This window comes from Harmonia axyridis, chromosome 7 (genome assembly GCF_914767665.1).
Source record: "Harmonia axyridis chromosome 7, icHarAxyr1.1, whole genome shotgun sequence".
In the NCBI taxonomy this organism is placed as follows: Eukaryota; Metazoa; Arthropoda; class Insecta; order Coleoptera; family Coccinellidae; genus Harmonia; species Harmonia axyridis.
This window is the reverse complement of record NC_059507.1, coordinates 12,218,675-12,242,231: the sequence shown is the minus strand read 5'-3', so window position 1 is coordinate 12,242,231 and position 23,557 is coordinate 12,218,675. Positions and strand designations below refer to the sequence as shown.

The 23,557-nt window shown below is 34.4% G+C and overlaps 1 protein-coding gene across 1 annotated transcript; it reads left to right on the top strand.

The window, feature by feature from the left end:
• The first annotated feature begins 8,613 nt into the window (after positions 1-8,613).
• Positions 8,614-19,205, top strand: LOC123684550. Its single transcript, XM_045623844.1, has 6 exons — positions 8,614-8,619; positions 8,698-9,218; positions 9,719-9,818; positions 10,055-10,156; positions 18,815-18,967; positions 19,057-19,205. Exons 1-6 carry the CDS (start codon positions 8,614-8,616, stop codon positions 19,114-19,116), a joined length of 942 nt encoding a protein of 313 aa, XP_045479800.1. The 3' UTR covers positions 19,117-19,205.
• The last annotated feature ends 4,352 nt before the right edge of the window (positions 19,206-23,557 follow it).

The following is a 23,557-nucleotide window of genomic DNA, read 5'->3' as shown; positions in this document are numbered from 1 at the left end:
TTATTTCAATCACTTGTGCGACCCCAATCATGTCACAGTTTGAGAAACACTGGCCAAGGTTTTGAAAAGTTTTGTTTTGAAAGCAAAGACGAATCCTCCTACAAAAAAGGTATTGAAAAATTGAGGAGCGTTAGGGCACATGTCTCAGTATTGAAGGTGACTAGCTCAAATTGAAGACGTTTTCTTTTATTTCCCAGCAGAGATAGACAAGTTAGGCAAAGATGTCTATTCTATGCTTTGCTTAGAAATTCTTATATGGATATGAATAATTTTGGACATACGAATAATGAATAAATAATCAAATTCAAACTTAAATATGTATTAAAAATATTAATAAATAATAAAAATCGAGTTATATTGCCTCCACCAATTAGGCAGTAATTCAGTAGTTCATTTTATTTCTTTGTAACAAGTAATATGGTTGAAGACGTCCTACAAAAATACTTCCTAAGGTCGTCGAAGTTGCCGATGAATGCTGGGGTTGTCATTAAAAATATGCATTTATGCTACTAGAAAAAGGATCAGGAGCAATAGAATTATCTGGCCTCAAAACTTACGATTGCAATAAGGAATATAAAGGTATATGATGGAGTTATGATACAGACGGTGATATACCCTTTGACGATCTATGATCTGCTCCAATTGTGATCTCGTCACGCTCTGTATTCGTTTTGAGGAACTGTGATTACCTTTGAATTCTGATAGCAGTGATTAAATCACAGTTCGTGGAATATCGTGGGTATCACAAAATTTCAATTCAAAATCAAAAATCAAAATTTATTCATCAATCATAATTTAAGTCAAATTCTGGTTATTTTTAAAGATAAACTTTATTCATTTTGGATACATCATAAATTTTAAAGAATCAAAAATCGATCAGTTTATCAAAGTTCTGTGGAATTTTCAGTCTACTTTGGTATATCAAGAAGATCACACTTGAAATTCTTTTGAATAGTTCACTCAGTTTATCTTTATTTCAGACAGTTTAATAAAATCTAAAATCGATGTAAAAACAAATATTAAAGTAGGAGCTATATGCACAAAATTACGAGCAGAATCAGTTTGTATTCGGAATTCTTATCCTTAATTTCGAATGAAATTAGGTACCTTATTTCATATTGCGTTGAATATGAGCAATAAACCATAGATTGAAATTTACAGTATTTGTTTCAGGTATTGCAAAGAGTGCTATCCTTTCTGGCTTTTATAGAGCAAATGACTGCTAAACTTTGAATATCTTTATATTTTTTAACTTTAACTACTTAACGATCATCAATGGAAAAAAGAAATGTTCATTTATAAATAAACAGTTTGAATTACAGAATTATTATAAAAATATATATATATAAACCTTGAATAAATTAATCACTAATCGTATCGTGTTCTATTTAAAGAAAATTTTTATTTTTTTGAAAGATTTTTGGTACATATACATTTGTTTTTCTGAAAATACAAAGAATCAGACAACGAAACTGCCTTCTCTTGTTTTCAATAACTGCACAGTTACAATTAGATAATATTCATTGAAAACAAGAGTGAACTAAATTGAAGTACCTTATTATACCTAGTTGTTGGAATCACAGATTCAACAAACTTGAGATATTTTTATTGATCTTCTTTTTCCTTCTGCAAGTTTCTTTGTTATTAAATAGTGCATTTTGTGAAATGTGTGTGATATACTCAATAAGTGAATTTACTTTTGCAGAACAATTTGTAAGCCCTTAATTTCACCTGTTTATTTTATGTGCAACGATATGGTATATGTTCGATTTATGCTGTAAAATATATCCTGTTAATGAAGTAGTACAGCGTTGGTTAAATAAAAACCCTAGCATCCAAAGACCAATTCCAGTCCACTAAATCGAAGTGAGAGTATTTCCCAGAGTACCGAAAAGGCCAATATTCATATGAATTTAGGTAAAAAAAAATTCAAAACGGCTATCAAATTTGGGATCGAAGGAGAAAACATTTCAGACCTTTATGTCTTCGATTTCAGGTATAACTTGAATGCGTTGAATTTTTGATCACGAATGGATAAATTCTGAGTAATATTAACTTCAAGGCTGAGTGACTCCGGTTGATGGCCAATAAAGAAGAGTTATTATTGGTGTTTTTTCCAAAAGTTTTCCTTAGATATATCTCATGTATAAATAAATCAAATAGGTATAAATCGTCGATGAAAGAATGTTTGGGTGGCTCTCTGAAACAGACTCAATAATGAATTTTTCCTTGAGTCCAAATTCAATTAATCTTCCTACTTATGATAACTCATAAATCATCTCCACTTACCGATTAAAACCCTTTGAAACTGAGTCATTCAGCAGTTAAAATTTGAAGAAGGAAGTGGACTTAGGTAATCAATAGGTGAGTCTTTTGTACATCGGAAACAAGTCAGAATAAATTGAAGATTTTTCTAGAATCATTTCCGATCGTTACTGTTCGATATCATTTCTTTCCAATTTCTGAAAAACATGGGTTACTCAATAAGTTTTGCGGTTCGATAAGAGGGGGCGTTGCTAATTCACTCTTCATATGAACGTGAGTGAAGGAGGTACAAACAGAGCAACAACATCAATATTCCTAGAACAAATACGGGATATCATATTGAAAAATTGTCGAATGAATGAAAGAGTGTTAATGTGAGAGGAAATTCGTGGAAAAAGATCCGGTTTGCAGGAGGAAAAAAAAATCTCTTTCATCTTCCATCATAAAATGCACCGTGTTTCGAACGTATTTTGACAATGGCTAAAATCCATTAATTAAAGTTAGAATTCGTTTTCACTAGATTTGTCCTCTAACGACTTTCATCTTTTTTCAAACCTAGCAAAATTCATGCATGGGATGCGTATTTCATCAAATGATTAGGTCATAATAGCCATGGAAGCGTATTTCGCAACTCTTCCATATTGCCATTTCAGATATGGAATTCATGGAATGAAATTTCATTGGAACAAGTGTATTGAAGTTCAGGAAGACTGTATTATATACTGAATAATGAAGTATATTTCAAAACATAACATTGTTTTTTCTTATCGAAAAGCAAAGCTTATTGAAAAAACTTGTATTTGAACAGGAAGTAGTCTGTAACGATAAGGTTCAACTTGCCTGTTCAAAATTCGAAAATTACAGACATGTTATGAAGAAACGACATAACGTTTTGTTCGGGAAACGACCGCTCAAAAATAAAAATTTACTTGTCGACGAGTTGAAATGTTGTAGTTTTATCGAGTTATTTTCATTTTTAGGAATTCCTACTTTTCCTTCTATATTCTAACCATGAAGTTATTTGATGTACAAGATGGTCAGATAAGTAAATATTGGTATATTTTTTTATTGCTATAAGAACGGAGTCGAACTTCTTCAAATTTGAATTACTCAGAAATGGTTGATTTTTTATATTTCATGGACACTACATTTTTTCAGAAAAAACTGGAGTAATCCCAATGGGCACAGGTCTGTTGATTAACGTTCATTCAACGTTATAACGTGTAGATAAAGTAAAATTCAACGTATTTTTTGAACGGTTTGTTTTGAACCTAGTTCTCTAAAGATTATATTATGTTATTTCGTATATATTATTGATATGCTGATATTGGACGTTCATTTTTGAGAAAACCGGAAGTTCACATGTGAAGAAATTGGTCAAAAATTGTCTCTAAACCTGGTAGAAAAAGAATTGTATTTCTTTATATTTATCTATGAAAACTAAACATTTATACATTCACTCAAGCGGTTGTTTACTATATTATATAAACACTTGTAGTGACTATTTGCTAGTCCACCAAAGTTGCCCAATAACACGCTGAAATTGTCATGTCAGGTTGAAATGCTGAAGTCAAACACGGGCTGTCAGCTTTAAGTTTATTTCTTTCAGTCCTCCGCTATAGAAATGAAAGGTGGCAAAATGACGATCTATCAGTGATCTCAGAATGAAAAAACACAATACCTACAAAAATCAGTTCGGGGCGAGTACGTCTCGCCAAAAATTGTATTTGAAATATTCAGGATGTACCACATATAATCAGAATAATTCATACGTGTCTATTTTTTGTCATGTAGAATACTTAAAAATATAAACAGATCGATCATCATTTTTGCTGATATCATAATAAAACCGTATTTATACGTTCAAAAACAACATTAAATATTGATATAATACATATAATACACGTTATTTCCTGCGACGTTTTCACTGATAATAAACGGTTGGTTAGACAACAATTTCTCAACGTTATATTAACGTACCTGTTCCCATTGGGATATTAACTCAATATGCTTTTTCTGAGGAAAATGATGTGAAAAAATACTTGAGCAAAAAAGCTACCTCATCCTTTGCAAACTAGTTCAGTGAATAAAAAGAATCAAGGTAGTGATGGAAATAACCTATCTTGGTACCCTCAAGTAATAATAACGAATATTTTAATCGATTCTTTATTCCTTTCAAAACTTATTTGGGTTGCAGCATCTTTAATGGGCTCCACTTTTTTTGTGTTCTTTCAAACCGTAAAATATTTCTCATTTCCGCCTCACCTTGTATATACTAATTTTGTGCCGTTATAAATCATGACTATCTTTCTTTATTTGCAGATCCTTACCTGCAAGAATGTTTACCATATATTCAGTACCAATTTGCAGTACCAGTTTTAAGGAAAATCACTCTCACTTTGTTCATAGGATATATTTGTAATCTATCATTAACATTCGTTTACTTCATTTTCAATTGGAATATCCATAACTTTGTGAAAATAGGTCACGCGCAGTGCGTTGAGTTATTCGTAAGTAACAATACATTCCTACATACATGAGCCTTCGCAATCAATGGAAGTTGGAACATGAAAAATTCTGCTCTGTTTTTAGACTCTCATCAGTTCCTCATAGTCGAGACCAGTCCTCTGGCATATATTGCTCAAACATAACAGCATTTTGCTTCCGCGATGTTTTGAGCGTATCGGTATTTCTCGTTCCTCAGGATATGGCCCAAATATGCTGTTTTGTAGATCTGAGTAATGGTAACCAAAGTTCCAGCTACATCTCTGAAACCATGATCTGCAAAACAACATATTTGGGCCATAAGTATGCTGTTTTGCATACTTTACTTAGGACACTTCTTGATTGCATGAACTTATGCTTCTAATTTTCAGTCGAAGTTGTTTATTATAGAAAGCCTCGATAACGGTTGTAAACAGTCCTATGCATTGTTAATTTTCAATTCATAATGATACAGTAACATTGTGGAGTGCTGTAATACCATAAAGCAACTGACCAGAGGACAAAAAGTAACTCTATCGTAGCATTGTGTTGTTGAAGGAAACGAAAAAGCCCATAAACTTGCAAATAGGGCATCAAGTTTAACACCTGTTGATCCTGAGCTTCTATGGGCTTGGAAAAGACCAATTTGAGGCAGCGGTCGAACAATGGGAGTGGGACAATAGAAAAACCCTCTGGAGAAACACTGCGGGTCTTGCTCGGGCAAAAGAATTTGTGGTGCTTTCACAGACCTATACCAGGATGCTTCTGAAGCTACCACGAGCTGAGCTTCGGGTAATCGTGGGACTGCTGACAGGAAACTGTCGTTGTAAATACCTTAGTGTGCAAATGTCTGTGACTGACGGGTCTAAGAACCATATACATGAGAAAGTCAGTTCTGGATTTTCATGAATCCAAGGCACCTAAGGATGTCAGTTTTTTTAACCGTATCGACGGTCTCCCTGGGTTTGTATGAAAAGTAGGTTCAAGAACAAATTGGTTGCAGTTACCGAAGGGCTAACAAAGCCAAAACAACCCCGTTTCAAATTTTGGATTTGAAAATATATCACAATCCGACAACGTCATCAAACCATGTTGGCGGCATGTAAATTACTTATACTCCATATATCTATGTTATTTACTCTATGGGTCCAGTAAATCGGGAACGCTTGCGATTTAATCGAAAATTGTTTTTTTTTTTGCTTGGCGTGGGTACCCAGTGAGTCTGGCTGTAGGAATCTGTTTTTAATATGATGTGAGGATCTCTAAAAACCAGTCCATACTTTTTTAGTTTCTATGGATCATGGATATAAAACACTATAGTTCATTCAGGAATTATTGACATCGAAGTAGGCCTTGAACGCCTAGTCGCAGCTTTATTTCTAGTTACAAAAATATCACTAAAAATTGCTATGATCCATCATAGAAATAATCAGTTTATATTATTTTCATAATTTTTGTATTCCAAAAATCTCAAATTTTCTAAATTATGAAGGGGCGCATACAGTCATGATTTCATAAAATGAAATTCAGGTTCCATAATGTGAAAATATAGTGGAATGCTATCACATTTCAAGGAAAGCCAATGAAGATATATCAATTCATTAAAGAATATCCAATGGAAGATCCTATTGAATATCATTAAAATATGCATATTCCTTTTCACCAAAGGCTCTTCAATAATTGTTGCATTCTTAATGGATACCAACCTGCTAGCAAAATTCTAATCTTATGGATCATTTTAACTGGTGTCTAAACTGGTGAAGAAAACAAAAAAAACTGGTTGATAAATTTAAATAGTGTAGCTTAGTGAATGAAGAATCCATTTAGTATATGAAGATTTTTAACATCACAGTTGTAATGTAACTTTCAAAATTGGAACCAATTTATCAGCCGATGTGTAAATTACTTTCTTCTTCTTCTTTATGTGCCGTCTCCTTTAAGAAGGTTGGCTATCATCATGGCGATTTTTACCCTTGAAGTTGCGGATCTGAACAATTCAACAGAGCTACTGTTGTACCACTGCCTTAGGTTGTTCAACCAGGAGATGCGTCTTCTTCCTATACTTCTTTTACCCTGTATTTTCCCCTCTATAATGGTTTGCAACAGCGTATACCTCTCCCCTCTCATCACGTGGCCCAGATACTGCAATTTTCTGATCTTGACTGTGTCGACTATTTCCTTCTCCTTTCCCATTCTTCTCAACACCTCCTTGTTCGTTGTTCTGCTCACCCAGCTTATTCTGAGGATTCTTCGATATGTCCACATCTCGAATGCTTCCAGCTTGTCGGTGTCGCATTTCTTAAGCGTCCAGGCCTCCATCCCATATAGCAGTACTGGAAATACTTTCTACTCATTATTTATTGAAACTGTTCATTACATGAATGATTAATTGAACTTGAATGAAAAATATAGATACTATTTGTACACTCAAGTTTTCTATTTTTTATTGAAATACTTTTATACTATCAACTATGGAATTACATGAAGTATTTTGCCCATAACAGCTTTGATTCACTCACTAAAAGAATTTTTGAATGAAATTATTTTTAATTTATGAATTTAAAAATTTTATTGCAATCTGTTATTATTTTTAAGTAGTTAAGAGGTGGAGATATTATTAAATTTACTCTTCTGAATATATTTTTCAATTAAATTCTCAGTAAAAATTCTATAAAGCAATTAGAATTTATTAGATTTTTGGATTACTGAATTAACAATACTTAATTTCAAAATAGAATATAAATAAACTATAGATACAATGCCAGTACTTTGTTGACAGATCTTTTTCATATTGCTTGATTTAATATAACTTCGGTCATGCTCCATGAATTTTTTAAATTCATCATTTGAATTTGAACACATTATTCCAATTATCGGCAGAAGAGGTATTAATTGTAATTAATTATAAAATAATTCTCCCTTTATAGATTTATATGATCCTCATGATCACCACTGTGAAAACAAAACATCCGGTTAAAAATCCATCAATCCAGCATTCAAAATAGTGCTCCTTCTACTTTTACCCTTGAATATACTTGAAAAACTTTTTGTTTTTTTTTCTAGAGTTCACTGTTGAATAAGACTGCCATTTTCAAATAACCAAGTTTCTTCCAGATAAATGAATTTCACATTTTATTGCAAATATTCTCTGTATTCACCATAATATCGAACTCAACTTAAAATATTTTTCTGTTTATCAATAAGAATTTTCCTTTTATTAACTGTTTTGAACTTGTGACTAATTGATTTTATGTAATGTTGTCTTTGATTGATTGAAATTCAGATGCTTTTTGATCAAATTTTATCCAGTCTGATATATTGGTTGCTTTCGGTAACAATCAAATTATTCAATGATTCTTTGAAGGTGAAATCGTATTGCACCGGTTTTCTTCCACTAATAATCCAGGCTATAATGACTTGCCTTCTTCTTTTTTCAAACAATACTGTGAGAAATACTCAAATAAACTAATCAATGTGTGTTTGAAATTGATACAACTTTTTAGTTTCAAAATTTCTTGGATCAAAACCAATAATACAAACAAACTGAATAATCCAACCTCCTGTCAATGACATTTCCAATGCCAACCCGAAATCTGCAATTCAAAATGTTACTGAATGAACCACTACCAACTTAATTTCGATTTTCCACAGCCACCAGGGATGTCAATAATTCCTGAATGGACTATATGTCCATTTATTTCTAGAGCCTCTAAAAACTTTTATTTTCAGTATGTATAATTTCAAAATTATTGTTAAGCATATGTTCTAATTCTGATGGGATTGGAATATGTAAATTTGTGGAAGTAAACATCTTTATTGCTGGAATTCCCAGGATCCATTGTTGATAAAACGTACTCATCCCTAATGATAGTGAATCATACCCCATGTTTATCCATATACATGCTCCTGTCGCCAAGGCAGTGTTCTTCTAAATTTTTATCATTTTAGGCAGCAGTATCTCTTTTCTTGAGTCTTAATCATATTGCAGCTGTGGGTTATGATATTGCAGAATTGAAAAAACAACTCTGGCCTCATGACGAGGTTGGTCCTGAAGTGTCCGAAATTATAAGAGAGAAAAATAAGCGCCTCCAAAATACCAGAGTGATAATGACAGTTTTCTCGCTGTTAGCAGTCGGTATGAGTATACCCTTAAGTGGAGATGATAGCGAATTCACAGTTATTTTCTTCATTAAGAATTATGATGAGATGCCAAAAATGATAACTCTTCTTTTTTCTTCTACAATGTTTTTCGCCAAACTGTATAGCATGTATGCAATAAACAATATGAATTTCTTAACACTATTTACCATTGACGATATAGCATCCCAAATGCTACTGTTGAGGAAGAAACTGAACTCCATAAGAAAATTGAATGATGAAAAGGAAGAAAATTATTATGATGAATCATATCAGAATTATATCGACGAAATATTGAGGAGCTGCATTTCTCAGCATAAAGTAATTTTCAAGTGAGTAGAAAGAACTTTATTAAAAATTTGAATTGATGGCATTGGAAAAAACACAATTCATCAAACGCCATTCGTAACTTTCATTAATGAAAACATTTTTTCAGTTTTTTATATTATATGTAGTGACTCTGTCTGCCCGAAAGGTGGCGTTGTGAGTATCGCGCCACACTCTAGTGCAGCCCTGGCGAGTTAATGAGGGTCGCCGCGTTGCGGTAGAGTCACTTCTCTACGATGGTGTGAAAGGGTGTCTTGGGCAGAGATCGCTGGATAGCTCAACTAGTGATCTCGGGACGGAACACCGTAATCCCTAGAGATACATTGTCTTATATAATGAAAATGTACGACGGGTTTCATAAGACTTTCATTGATCGATCAACTAGTTGGTTGTAGTTTGAAATCTATAGAAGGGTCTAGAATGACCTGAAATTGATCACATAAATGATTTTATCAAATCACCAACAGTTTTATCAAACTCGCCAATAGCAGTGCATTGTTTTCAGGTATGCTAAGATGGCGAAGACAAGATTAGACACCGCATTACTGGTTGTAACTAGTACTGGTATCCTCTGTTTAGCCTTTGTATACCTACAGGCAAAAATAGTAAGATCATCAAAATTTCCATTCTTTATTATCCAGGGTTAATTTATAAGATTAATAGGTGAATCATACTCCAAAGAAATATATGGAGGTATTTATAGGTGATTTTTTTCCATGCGTAAACAATATGTGCATTTCATCTATCTTCATAATTATATTCTGTTTGATTTTTATTACCTTCTTTTTAAAAATCTATAGGATTTCAATCTATTTTAATGCCTACCAATTTTTCTTTACAGGGACATGGAATTCGATTTCTCATCAATTGTTTTATGACGCAGGTCGTAACCGTAATAATAACCTATACCTTTTGCAACTCAGGCCAATTACTAATTGATGAGGTAAAGTATTATATTTTCAATTTCAATTTCAATTTCAATAATTTCATCATAGCCATATGGGAAGTTGTGAATTCGAGTGCTCCATATTATTTCGTGAATTAAAGACGCAATATATTTTAAATATTGGTGAAATTATAAAAGAGTAAATACAAGTAGAAAGTTCATATTTGGCTGAGTGATTTTCAAATCAATTTAATTTTTTTTTCGCGTGTATTTACGATTATTTGAGTGGAAATTTATCATTCATTCCGGGATATCCTGATTATCACACAACATCTGGAGGTATCACAAGCAAGAGTTATAAAGCGTAACATACAAGTCGAGATATCGGAAAAGGAGGATGGCTATAAATGAGGAACTAGCGCGGTTTTTAAAGACTGAATTTGCCAATCAAACCATCATTATCAGGGAGGAACTTGCGAAGTTAAGAGTAATAAAAATAAAGCAGGTGGGGATAGACACGGGTGAAAGATTGGAAAACTGTGAACAAAGACTCTCCAGAGTAGAAAACGAGATATTGGAGATAAAGAGAAAATCGTTGAAGAATAATATCATCATCTCTGGATTGGAACCCGATAATTCCAATTTGGTAAAGTGCGTTGTCTCCAAACTGAATGCCATTTTGAATATCAATCTGCTAGAAACAGAAGTTAATAATATATATAGATTGGGAAAAACTGAACAAGTGATAAAAATCGAATTTGTATCCTTCCTGGCCAAATCAAAGGTTATAAAGAATCGACACAAATTAAAGGGATCCCGTATTTTCATAAACGAAGACCTTTGTGAAGAAGATCGTGACGATTTCAAAATACTGCGCCAACAACTGAACTTGGCAAGAGCGAACAATCAGAGGGCATACATCTGGCAGAAGCTCCTTGTCGTAAATGGTGAGAAATTTTCTGTGCAGCAACTCAAGACTCAAACTGTATTGGAACTGCAGACTCATATTGAAGAAAATCCATCTAGCATACCAACTGATTTAGTAAGCAGCGCACCTAATAGTCCGGCCCCCATATCCCGTATTACACAGATGTTAACTGAACACGAACACTTGACAGTGGAAGAGGACTCTAAGATCAGCAAGGAGATTTCAACGATTAATCAGGTGCTGGAAAGGATCAAGGAGTGGGAAATAAAGAGCAGAACGAGATCACAGTCTTCGGGGAGTGGTAGTGCCAGGAGAGAGCAAAAACTGGTAACAACAGAACCAAAGCAGTCATCAGGTAGTGGAGTTGCCAAGAAAGAACAAAAAGCTGATAACAGTGGAAAGAAAGGAAAGAAGGGAGGTTAGAAAAACTAAGGTAAACTACCCTTTATTCATCTATTTTAAGTTTTAATTGTATATACATGGATCAATTCCTAAGGGATTTTGAGGGAGAAACACATGAAGCAGAATATATAGATTATGTTGGGGATCTCAAACATTATAGCATAGAATCAAAATTTAAAATCATTCACAATAATATCAGAAGTATCGACAGGAATTTTGACGAGTTCAAATTAATGTTGAGAACATATACAGATGATTTTCATGTGATTGTTTTAACGGAAACATTCATGATAGATAATGTGGATCTTTATAAAATCGAAGGATACACATACATGTATAATTATGGAACTTTCAACAAAAATGACGGGGTTGTGATATATATCAGGAACGATTTGATGTTTAACGGAAAGATAATAAGTATAGGAGAAATTAAAGCGGTGGAACTAGACCTTGTATTCGAAATGAAAAAACTTAAAATAACAGGAATCTATCGTTCTCCAAAAGGATGTCCAAAAAAGTTCAATAGAGACTTAGCTGAATACATTGGAACAACAACAAGTAATAATAGTACGTGGGATTATCATTTAATTGTAGGAGATATTAACATTGATCTTTTAACGAATAATGAAATAGTTGATGAATACATGAATGTCTTTAGTTTTTTTGGATATAAATCCTATATAAATAATGTAACTAGGCCTTCCAGTGGTAGTTGCCTTGACCATATATTTCTGAGATATCGCCAATCTGTTGTAAATCAGAATAGATCGTTTATTATTCGTACGGACATCACTGATCATTATGCAATTAGTTTATGCCTCAACCTGAAAGAAAAACCTCCCGAAAAAGTTATTGAATATAAAACTTATATTGATTATCAGAAATTGAAAAATGATTTAAAGGAAATTGATTGGCACGAATTGATGAAAAATAAAGATGTAGACTCATTCGCAGAATTGTTTATTGACTTATTAAAACATTACACACAGAAACATACAACAAAAATTGAGTTGAGCCATAGAAATCTGGGAAATCTGGGAGAAATCTGGGAGAAGCAACTGGATCACTCAGGAATTACTAAAAGCCACAAACAGAAAAAACTATTTATACAAGGAAATGATGAAATATCAATACAATACTGAGTTGAAACAACAATATACAAGATACAGAAATATTTTACACTTCAGCAACAAAATCACTTTGGTCTTACGTGGATAACCTCTGCGGTAGATCCAAACCTGCAACAGAAATAAAATCTATCATTAATAATGAAGGACAGGAAGTAACAAACACGGAACAAATTGTAGAGGAATTCGGAAGATATTACAACGAAGTAGGTAAAAAGCTAGCAGATAATATACCTTATAGTTTAGAAAAGAAAGAGGGTGAAATTTTTTGTAATGAAACATTTTTTCTATTCCCAACAAGTCCAAATGAAGTGAAAGAAGTGATACAAAAACAAAAAAACGGAGGATCTCCTGGCGTTGATGGAATTAGATCAGAACTGCTGAAAAATATTCAAGAAGAAATAGTTGAAACCCTTGTATTAATGACGAATATGTGTTTCGAATCAGCTAAGTTTCCTAGAATTTTCAAAGTGGGGGTTATCAAACCAATTTTTAAATCAGGAGAAAAGGACAAGATGACAAATTATAGACCGATATGTCTTATATCGAATGTAGCCAAAATTGTAGAGAAATTATTGAAGATCAGAATTGTCAAGTTCCTAGAAAAAAATAAAATTATATCTGAACACCAGTACGGTTTCAGAGAAGGTAAATCGACTGAAGATGCGATTAGGAGAATGATAGCGAGGATATACGGTTGGTTAGATGGTAGAAAAACTGGTCTGTGTGTCTTTGTAGACCTTGAAAAGGCCTTCGATACTGTTTCACACAAAAAACTTTTAGATAAACTCTACCGAAACGGCTTCCGGGGTAAATCATATGAATTATTGAAAAGCTATTTAACTGATAGAGTCCAATTTGTAAAAATAAAGGATTATTCTAGTAAGGTGAGGAACATCGAATGTGGAGTACCCCAAGGAACAGTGATGGGACCGATATTGTTCTTAGTTTATATGAATGGTTTATTACAAATGGAGAAGAAAGGTGAGGTTATCAGTTTTGCGGATGACACTGCCATATTGTACGAGGGAAATTCTTAGCAAGAACTGAAATCTGAGTCTGAAAAAGACCTTTTCAAAATAAAACAGTGGTTTGAGATGAATGAATTAACAATGAACGTAAAAAAAACAAAGTACTTACCGTTTACTTCCTATGAGTCAGGTCTTCCGAACTTGGGTCCTCTGAAAGTCAACGATTGCACAATTATACCCGAAACTGACTCCATCAAGTATCTCGGCATTACCATCGATAGACATCTAAAATGGAACTTACATATAGACAATTTGGTAAGAAAACTTAGATGCCTTCTATCAAAGTTTAGATACCTTAAAAAGTATTTGGAAATAGAAAGGCTAATGCAGATATATAATGCTCTATGCCAACCGCTGATAAAGTATGGAATTATTGCCTGGGGTGGAGCATACGAATGTCATATAAAAAGAGTAGAAGTGGTCCAGAAATGGTTGCTCCGTGTAATCTACGGAAAGCCCCATTTGTTTCCTTCAGACGAATTATACTTCTTATCGCGGGCAATGAATCCTCAACAGTTATTTGTATCCCAGATATTAACGGCCATCTGTTCTAGAAGAATACAACTCACATTAAGACAAACCGATTGCAGTTATGAAACAAGAAGTAAGATAATTCACGTGATTCCTAGAGCAGAAAAGCGAATTGGACAAAGATGCTTCACATACCTGGCTCCACGCATTTATAGTATGATCCCGAAAAACCTGAAAGACATAAGACACAATAAGAAACAACAAATTATGATAAGGAAATGGATTTTTGAAAAAGGAAGAAAATATATTCAATCCATAATCAATGGTTGAATCATGGATGAAACCTCATATCCAAGAATTCCTGCCTACCTTAGATCGGCCTCTAGATGATGCACCGGTAATCCTCAACTGCATGTCACCAAGGTTACAACACTAAAGAGTCATCACTGAGTTCTCGACACTTCAAGTTATCCTCATTTTGATATGATTCGATCAATTCCATTATTTATTCAGTTTTTATTCAGAGTTAGATTTATTTCAAATGTGGCTATTGTAATATTGTTCATATGTTAATTGTATATCGCGTACAGGTTTCAGCCTCTGCGATTTATGTTTATGTCACAATAAACTATTATTATTATTATTATTGTGGAAAATCTAACAATTTCCTCATTAAAAGTAAATTCTAAAAGTTCAATTGAGCCACTTCTACGTGATCTTCAGAAAGCAATGTTAATGGAAGAGGAACAAAAAAATCTGAATGTCCAAATAAATAAGCGATTCTCAACTTGAAAATATCAAAGAGCTTATCAGGGAGAAGCACAGAGCGAGACGTAAAGCTCGAAATACACTCAGTCCTGAGGACCGTCGAGTGTTCAATCTGCTCAATGCTAGAGTCAAAAAGATTAAAGGCAACGAATAGAAACTTGGTCATACAGTTGGAACAGTTTCCAAAACCAACACTCCAGTGTGCAACTAGTGCTCCGAATAGTGGTAAAAATTACGAATGGATTCAAACCTGCATTCTCACAAGTTTCGAGCCAAAGTTCACCGATTACTGTATTTAGTAGAGAGACTATTTTCAGTCAGAGTCCCGCAAGGATCACCGCTGTTACCATTACTGTTTATATTATATGTATTCTTCTTCTTTCTCTTCGAAATAAGACTGTGTCCTGTTTTTTGCCTTCTTCCTCTCATGGTTATGTATCATGTGAAATCGAGCTACAGCTTTCTTTCCATCTCTTTGGTGGGCGTCCTTATGGTCTACGTGTATTTAGGATCTGTTTCTTCGTCCATTTGGCCAGTCTTTCTGCTAAAATCCTCTCTACATGGTCGAACCAGACCCTTCTGCGTGCTCAGATCCATCTGACCACATCCAACGCCTCCAGTTCCTCCGTTATATCCACACTCCTCACATGATCTCTGAATGTTACTCCTTTGATGCATCTTAAAATCCTCATTCATGTCGTTCTTGCCATTCTTTTCATTGTAGGTGTTTCTGACCTAGTTTCGGCGGCGGTATTTGACATGAAAAAAACAGAGAAAACTTCCGTGACATTTTATGTGAACAATACCGCCATCCTATCCAGTTCGTGGCACCCGAAAGTATGACTATGAAGTACCTGGAAGAAGCCATCTCAAGATTTCGATCATGGTTTGCTAGATGGTGAATCGAAGTGAACCCTGGGAAGAGTGTGGCTGTTCTCTTCAGCTGTAAGGGAAAAGACCCCACGGATAAGTTGTAATGTTCGGTAGGAGGATCGAATGGAAAAACGAGGTCAAGTATCTGGAAGTGATACTTGAAAATAACACGTCACATCAGCAGTGACGAAGGAAATGACAAGAACGGCGACATTTCAAACTGTCAGCTAAAGCATCAAATTGTCTCTTCACAACAAGCTTCTTCTATACAGGGTGTTTCCTAAACATGCGGCAAAAATTCAGGGGGTTGTTCCTTGGACTATTTTGAGCATGTTTTGTCCTTGGATGATTTTTGAAAAACCCCTTTGTTTCGAAAATACAGGGCGAACAACATTTTTCATATTTTTAAAATTAATGATAGTTCGAATAAAAATGCGTACCGCACTGTGTTTACTAAGTAGGTACAATTTATTTTTAAATTTGTTTAACAACATTCCAATTACTAAAAACGGCCAGTTTTTTGACTAAAAATTGATAAGTGCAGATGGTAAAGGAATACAGATTAAACACGGTTTTCATTTGAATTCGTTTTGTGATGTATTAGCAATTAACATTTTATCTTTGACTATTATGAATCGCTTGTATGCTGGCTAGAGGTGGTCATTTTCAACAGTTTTCGTAGGTTGAGTTGAATTTTCATGTAATTTTTCATAATAAAATGTTATTATCTGAAATTTTGTTTCCCCTATATCTTCGAAACAAATAGGTTTTTCAAAAATCATCAAAGGACAAAATATTCTTAGAATAGTCCAAGGAACAACCCCCTGAATTTTTGCCGCATGTTTAGGAAACACCCTGTATAAAGCTTGCTACATACACGAATGCAAGTTGGGCAACTTGGCATGTCAAGCTAAGTTGGCAATGAACTCTGTTCGGCAAAAACTTCAGTACTTCGATTGGTAGCGTACATAAATGATAATGAGTTAATAATAATGCTGAAGCTGTTACTTTATGCATTACAAGTGAAATCATAATCCAAAAAACGGTTGTATTACGATGTATGCAGTCGGTTTTCTCCGAATTCCTACTAGCCCAACTTCTAACCCAACCCAAGCTTCAACTTTCTTCACACATCCTCATGTAAGTCTCTCAATTTAGTCTGTTCATGCCAAATTAGCCGACTTGCATGTGTGTATGTAGCAGGCTGAAGAGCCCGTTCACATGACAAGCGCTCAACGCGCGTTTACAAGTACATGAATTTTCTTCGAAGCGTACACATGCCTACGAGCGTTTTTATGGAGCGCGCGTAGAGCGCTGTTCTAGCGCTTGACCGTAGTAAGCGCGCGTTGGCTCGCGCTTTGAGATCATAGGTATCTGATGTAACCGTTCAGATGAGCGCGCTTGCACGAGCTGATAGATGCCAGAGACGTATTTACGTATTTTCCTTCGATCCGTTCGGTCAGAAATATTTCAAAATGGAACCGGACGGTCCTAATACCGAATTATTCATAGATGAAATTGAGAATTGTCCTGTAATATGCGACATGACAAGTAGTGTATATTCAGATAAAAACTCAAGGAGACGGGCTTGGGAAGAACTCGTCATCATATCCTGTGAAGGAGATGCTATAATGAAGAAAAAAATGTATTATGTGAACACATAAAAATGATAATAGCTCTTTATTTAGAAATCATGAGATACACGTAGAACAAATACAAATGAAGAGAAATAGTATCAAAATAACATTCACCTACCACTTAACAGCAGAAATCTTCTATACTATATGGTTCTAAATTTAACAATAAATTAAATATCTTTTTTTTAAATGGTTTATAATTATTTATTTCTTTGATTTCATTAGGCAGTCTATTGAAGAACTTTAAACAACTGTATTCAGAGTATCCGTTGGAGGAAATATTGATTTTCTAGAGACATCGGGATATTTTAGCAACGTTTTTATTCAAATTATCATCTGTCTAATTTGAAAAATTCGTATCTCCGGAAGTACGCGTCGGAGCATAACCATATTTGGCATGTAGATTACTATTAGCGATATAATAAACTGTGAAAAAATTATTGACTTCCCTTGGGATCCAGGGCTAGTTTTTTCAACCCTTAAACTTCGAAAATTCGTATTACCGGAAGTACGCGTCCGAGCATAACCATATTTAGAATGTAGATTACTTTTAGCGATGTGTATAAACTGTAAAAAATCATTGACATCCCTAGGGATCCAGGGGTTTTTCCACCCCTTTTTAGGTACTAATTCAGTAGTTGAACACTACGCTACAAAGAAAGTCGACGAGGTTGCCAACGGATGCTGGAATTTCTCTGTCTTGAAAGATATGCTACTATGTAACTAGAAAAAGTTACTCTAGTTCTATTTCCATAAAATGAATGTTTTGTCACTGAAATACATGTTTTCAATAGTTTTTCAAAAACGGCTCAGTAAAAAGCCAGTTCTTCAGTTTTATTTGATGAATAACAGAAAATATTCGATCTATAATTACCTATCAAAACTTAAAAAAGTTGTTTAAGTTTCACCTAAATCTCATACTGAATCAAGATCCAAACCAAAATGTAGAATTCAAACTGAATATGGGCCGTTGCGGCAACGCGCGTTCAGCGCTTGGCAAGCGCGTACCATGTGAACGGTATCCAATTATCCAGCCCTCATTCAACGCGCGTCGAGCGCTTGTCATGTGAACGCGCTCTAAGTCTACCATTCATTCGGTCACTGGCGCATGCTCGGCTTGAAGATACGTTGCATAGACTTTAAGTGATGCAGAAGATAATCCTACTAGCCCAAGACTGAAAGTTTTTCTGTGCATGTCCCCTACACAGGTACCTTGAATTCTTAGAAAGTGAAAAGCTCAATTTTTTTATATTCTCTTCGGGATAACTTGAAAAAGTCGTCATCCATTGCAGGAAACTTGCTAGCCCCTGCCAGACACCCCTAAAGTTGCGTTATGAAGAGGAGTTACCAATGTTAACTTGTTTACGCGCATAATGATATTTCGCTATAGCTCGAACTTCATACTCGTAATTGAATTATAATTATTCCTAACACGAACAAAGTAAGAGTCATGAGAGTGACAGAAACATTTCTTTCAGTGTGAAAAACTTCATCGTGACCTATGCGAGTGTCCATGGATTTTATGGAATCGATCGAACAAGGTGAACTACCAAATATTTTTATTTCATTCAAAAGAAGCAGTCTCTATCAGTAGCCTGAGCGTGACTCTAAATAATAATCTCTTAGTAATTGTGAGTATCGTACAGTATTCGTGAGTACACGAACCTAAATTTATGAGATAATATGTAGGCATGTTGGAAGCTGAAGTGATTTTTTTCAGATGTTACAAAGAGCGCTATCCTTTATAGCTTTCATAGAGCAAGTTGCTGCATCACATTGAATATCTTGACATATTGCATACTGACTTCAGGAGATATATCTAATTTTTGAATTGCACAAACAATACTGGAATAAAATACCTAAATACTATCTGCTTCGTGTTTTGTTGACATTTTAACCTCAAATTTACATTCAGCCGTTTTCCGTTACATCACTGATCAGTTGTCAACTGTATAGCACTCAGTTCGCGTATAAAAAATCGTGGAACATTGATTTAATAATCCACAATTTTGGGTTTATTTTTCTTCGATCTCCCAGATGAGAATCAGAATAAATCCCAACTTTACAAATTTTAAACAAGCGATATTTCAATAGAGCCATTCATACCGCAGAAACAAAACATATCCAGCAAATTAATCCGAGTTTCCGGTAGTGCTTATCTCAAATGGTTTCTGTGGCCTGCGGAACCCGCAGTGGTCAAAATATTACCTGTCAGCATTAACACGCTCACCATGAATATCCTCTCTCGTACAGACAATTCCGGATAGAACAATTCACATGAATTCCAGTGAGCGTTCCTCTCTTCCAAGTGCGAGTCATTTTAACGTGTATGTTTTCCTTCAATCCCTAGATTGGGCATTAGATGGAGGTCAGAATGAGGGAACGGATTAGGTCGCTTTATTTTATCAGTACAATGGCAGTTTTGAATTATTCATCAGAATTGAAGAAATTATTCTCTTTGAGAATTTTGAATTATTCATCTGGTGTAATTAATTCTTGTTGGGAAGATAGGTATACTATATAAAATAACACGTCACTCGATAAGTCACAAGCCTGGCGCAAAAATAGAACCGCCAGAGCTATACCACTTTTTTCTTGTTAGTTTCAGACATCAAAGTATGCGTGTCGAAATTTCGGAACTTAGGTTGAGATGTTAGGTCTGGAACGAAATATTGAAGGTTAAGTTACGCGAATGTTCGGACGGCTGCACATAACTGCAGTCACCTGCATTCTGAAATTTCAGTTTATAAATTGATTAAGATTGTCAAAACTGACATTAGTCGAATGGGTTTTTTTTCTAAACGCAAATAAATAACGCTATGACAATTCCGCATCGCATTACAAAAAAGAATCCCTCCAGTCGTGGAAAAAGAAGAACATCAGTAAATTGGGTAAGTCCTTTTATAGGCTAATTTCCTATCAACAGGAAAATTGTTAATTTTGTCTGCCAACACAGTCCTAACTGGCCGAAGTGGCTCTCTGTACCTACAACATTTTTTGGTCCTTCGAGCCGGATATGATCCAGCGACCTATTAATCATTATTCGAAAAATGAATAAAAACGATTTTCGTGTACCTATTAATAAAGCACTGTTTTTCGGCCAGAAAAATTACTGTTCAAGCGAAGCAATGGCTTGAAACGGTTGGAAAGTATCCCACAGAAAAAAAATTGGCTTTAATAAAGAATTTATGACTTAGGTCAGCGGTTCTCAAACTGTTGCGAAAAATTTTGCTCTCCCTATCCATAGACGAAGGAATTCAAATTACACAATTCCACTACATTTGAAAATAGACCTATTGGACCATCACTACAAGAAGAAGAAAAACTGATAGATATTCCATCAAGTACCTTACAAAAGTCGAACTTTGTCAATTAATCTTTAACAAACTTCTGGATAGAGCTTCCGAACGACTACTCTGTTATGAAAGCCAAAGCGCTAAGGTTTTTCTTTCCTTTTTCAACGTCTTATCTTTGTGAAATTGGATTTTCTGCCCTTGCTACTTTGAAATCCACATACAGAAATGAACTTCCAGTAGAAAATGTACTCTAAGTGACCATTTTTGACATAAAACAAAATTGAGAGAATTTGTACGCCTTAAAACAAGATTATGTTAGCCATTAGTTAGTGCTTGAAATGTTTCTTTGTCGTTGTGAAATAAAATTTCAATGAATATTGTAACGATTCAACGGACCGTATATAATTTTGCCCAGCTCATGTTTAAGAGACGCCACTGATCCCCGATGTAATTTATCGAACACTATCGATTCTCATATTTGATACAGAGAGTGCGCGGAGATTGCCGTTCAATATGGGAATTTTTCAGTTTTCAGCTGAAAGAGGATTACTTTTTGATTTTGAGGACTGATTGAAAACAGGTGGAGAGTGAGTGATATTTTTTGGTGGCTTTACGTTTGGTTGAGTACCTTAATATTAGATATTGAATATTACCTATTTATTTCTTTGAATATCAGTAATTCTATCTTACTATTTGATATCTGATAGTTTAATTTGATATTCCATTGTCTCTTTTCTTTTTTTCTCTTGACACACAGTGGTGTGTAAGGATTTTTTTTTCTTCTTTCTTTTGAGAGCCGCCAGGAAGTACATATTCCCTTTCTTGCTGTAATTACCTCTAAATTTTATTCAAATCAAATAAATTTCCTTCTTATAATAACTCTCGGATCATTTGTACCTTTTTTTTCTTTGTATTTAATTGTTTCTTATAACATAAGTTTTTTTCACTTTCCGGAAAGTATTCAATAAGTAACTCATTTTTATAAAATAGTTTATAATTTCTGTCAATTCCAAATTTCATACAATACTTTTGATACTATTTTTCTAAATTCAACCAGAACATTTTTATCTCTGACAATTGTACAAATCTAATTTCCTGAATTTTTCTCTCCACGCATGCTCAAGCAACCATTTTGATACGAAGAAGATTCCACAATTTCCGTACAAGTTCCTAACCAGGCTGCACTGAATCTGCATCCCGATCAAGGTTACACAGAAACCTTCATTTAATATTGGGACGAAATACTGCAAGTGCCGTTGAAGTGGGGAGTTTCACTTCAGGCGAGCATCCACCAAATTGGAACCCGAGATTTGAATTTCTTTTCACCACTTCGATCCAAGAGCAATATTCTGATATCAAGCAACTATCAAAATTGAGAAACAAGATCTACCACGTGAGATATCAAAATTCATCTTTCGATAACCTACTTATTCCAAATTCTGTCTAGAGACTTAATATCCGAATTGTAAGATCAGTGAAATTTTCATCATTTGTAAATGTTCTGAGTTTATTTTTTTTCAGCCTTCAGCAATATTTTTTTGTAAATTCTGAATTAATTTTTTTCTCAGCCTTCAGCAATATTTTTTTTGGAAATTCTGAATTTATTTTTTTTCTCAGCCTTCAGCAATATTTTTTTTCAAATAGTTTTAATATATTTGTAAAATTTAATTCGTTTTATTTCTTACCACTAAGCAAGATCTCTCTTATCTATCTCCCGTTTCTCTTACTTAACTTCATTTTTTTTTTATCATCTCTATTAATATTTTTTTTGAGAAATTTCATTTTTATGAAATTTGGTTCACTTCAGTAAGCCTGGCGCCCAACAATTAATTGTTCAAGTTAACAAGTTCATTTGGTGCCCACACCCTCACCGTATCAACTGAGCAGCCGACAGGCATACGTGTGATTTCACTTTACACAATTGGCGCCCAACGTGGGGCCCTCAAAGGGTGCGTTGGCTTGACATAATTTTTTTTCTCTTCTAAATCTTGCTGAGTGGATTTTTTTTGTTATACATTTGATCCGACGGAATTTGGTACATTGTTATTCAGTATTAATATTTTTTCGTATTCACATTTCTATACCATATTGAACGACCATCTTTCTCTTTAAATTCACTTTTCTTATTTTATATTTTCGCTTTTTTACACTAATTTGCGTTACTGATTTCTATAATTTGATAAAGTATGAATCCCAATCATTTGAAGGCCTATGAACTGGTCTATGAAATTAAAATTCGCGGCGTTGAACCAACTGCCGATGTTGAAAGTAAGAGGAAAGTTTTGAGAGGGCTTCTGAGCCAAGAAAAGGCAAATCGTAGTTTTATATCGTAACAAATCCCTATACTCATGACCAGGATGTAACTGAAATGAAGGAAACTATTAAAGATCTCAAAGATATTATTTCTAAATTCGGTGGAACTAAAGATGATCCTATCTTTCATAGAGTATCGAGTCGTTTAGCTCATTTGTCGAATCGTTTGGCCATGCTTGTTGCTGAGGAGGATGCCGAAATCTTGGCAAAGAAGGAAATTCAGTATGAGGTGTTAGAGTTAGAGGCAGATCTCGATTTAAAAATTTCTCCAGCTAGAACTTCTACTCCAACTCAGAAGAATGCTCCTGTCAACTATGCTAGTCCTTCGAATAGTAGGTTCGTTCCTCCCTATAAATGGAATATTTATTTCACAGGTTCTGTTAAGGATGAGTCAGTTACTTCATTCTTGGAAAAGGTGGAACTATTGAGACAAGCTAGAGGTGTGTCCGAACAGGAGTTATTTCAGTCTGCTTGCGATCTGTTCAGAGGTTCTGCGTGGACGTGGTTTGTGAATAATAGATGCAAGTTTCAAAATTGGGGTGAATTGGTCAAGGAGTTGAAAAAAGATTTCCTTCCATACTTTTATGAAGAAGATTTAGAGCAAGAAATCAA

Bases quoted from the DNA above. Each gene is read 5' to 3' on its own strand.
- LOC123684550 (XM_045623844.1), top strand. The intron at 9,219-9,718 runs GTGAGTAGAAAG...CATTGTTTTCAG, and splicing joins CAGCATAAAGTAATTTTCAA to GTATGCTAAGATGGCGAAGA. The intron at 9,819-10,054 runs GTAAGATCATCA...TTTTCTTTACAG, and splicing joins TATACCTACAGGCAAAAATA to GGACATGGAATTCGATTTCT.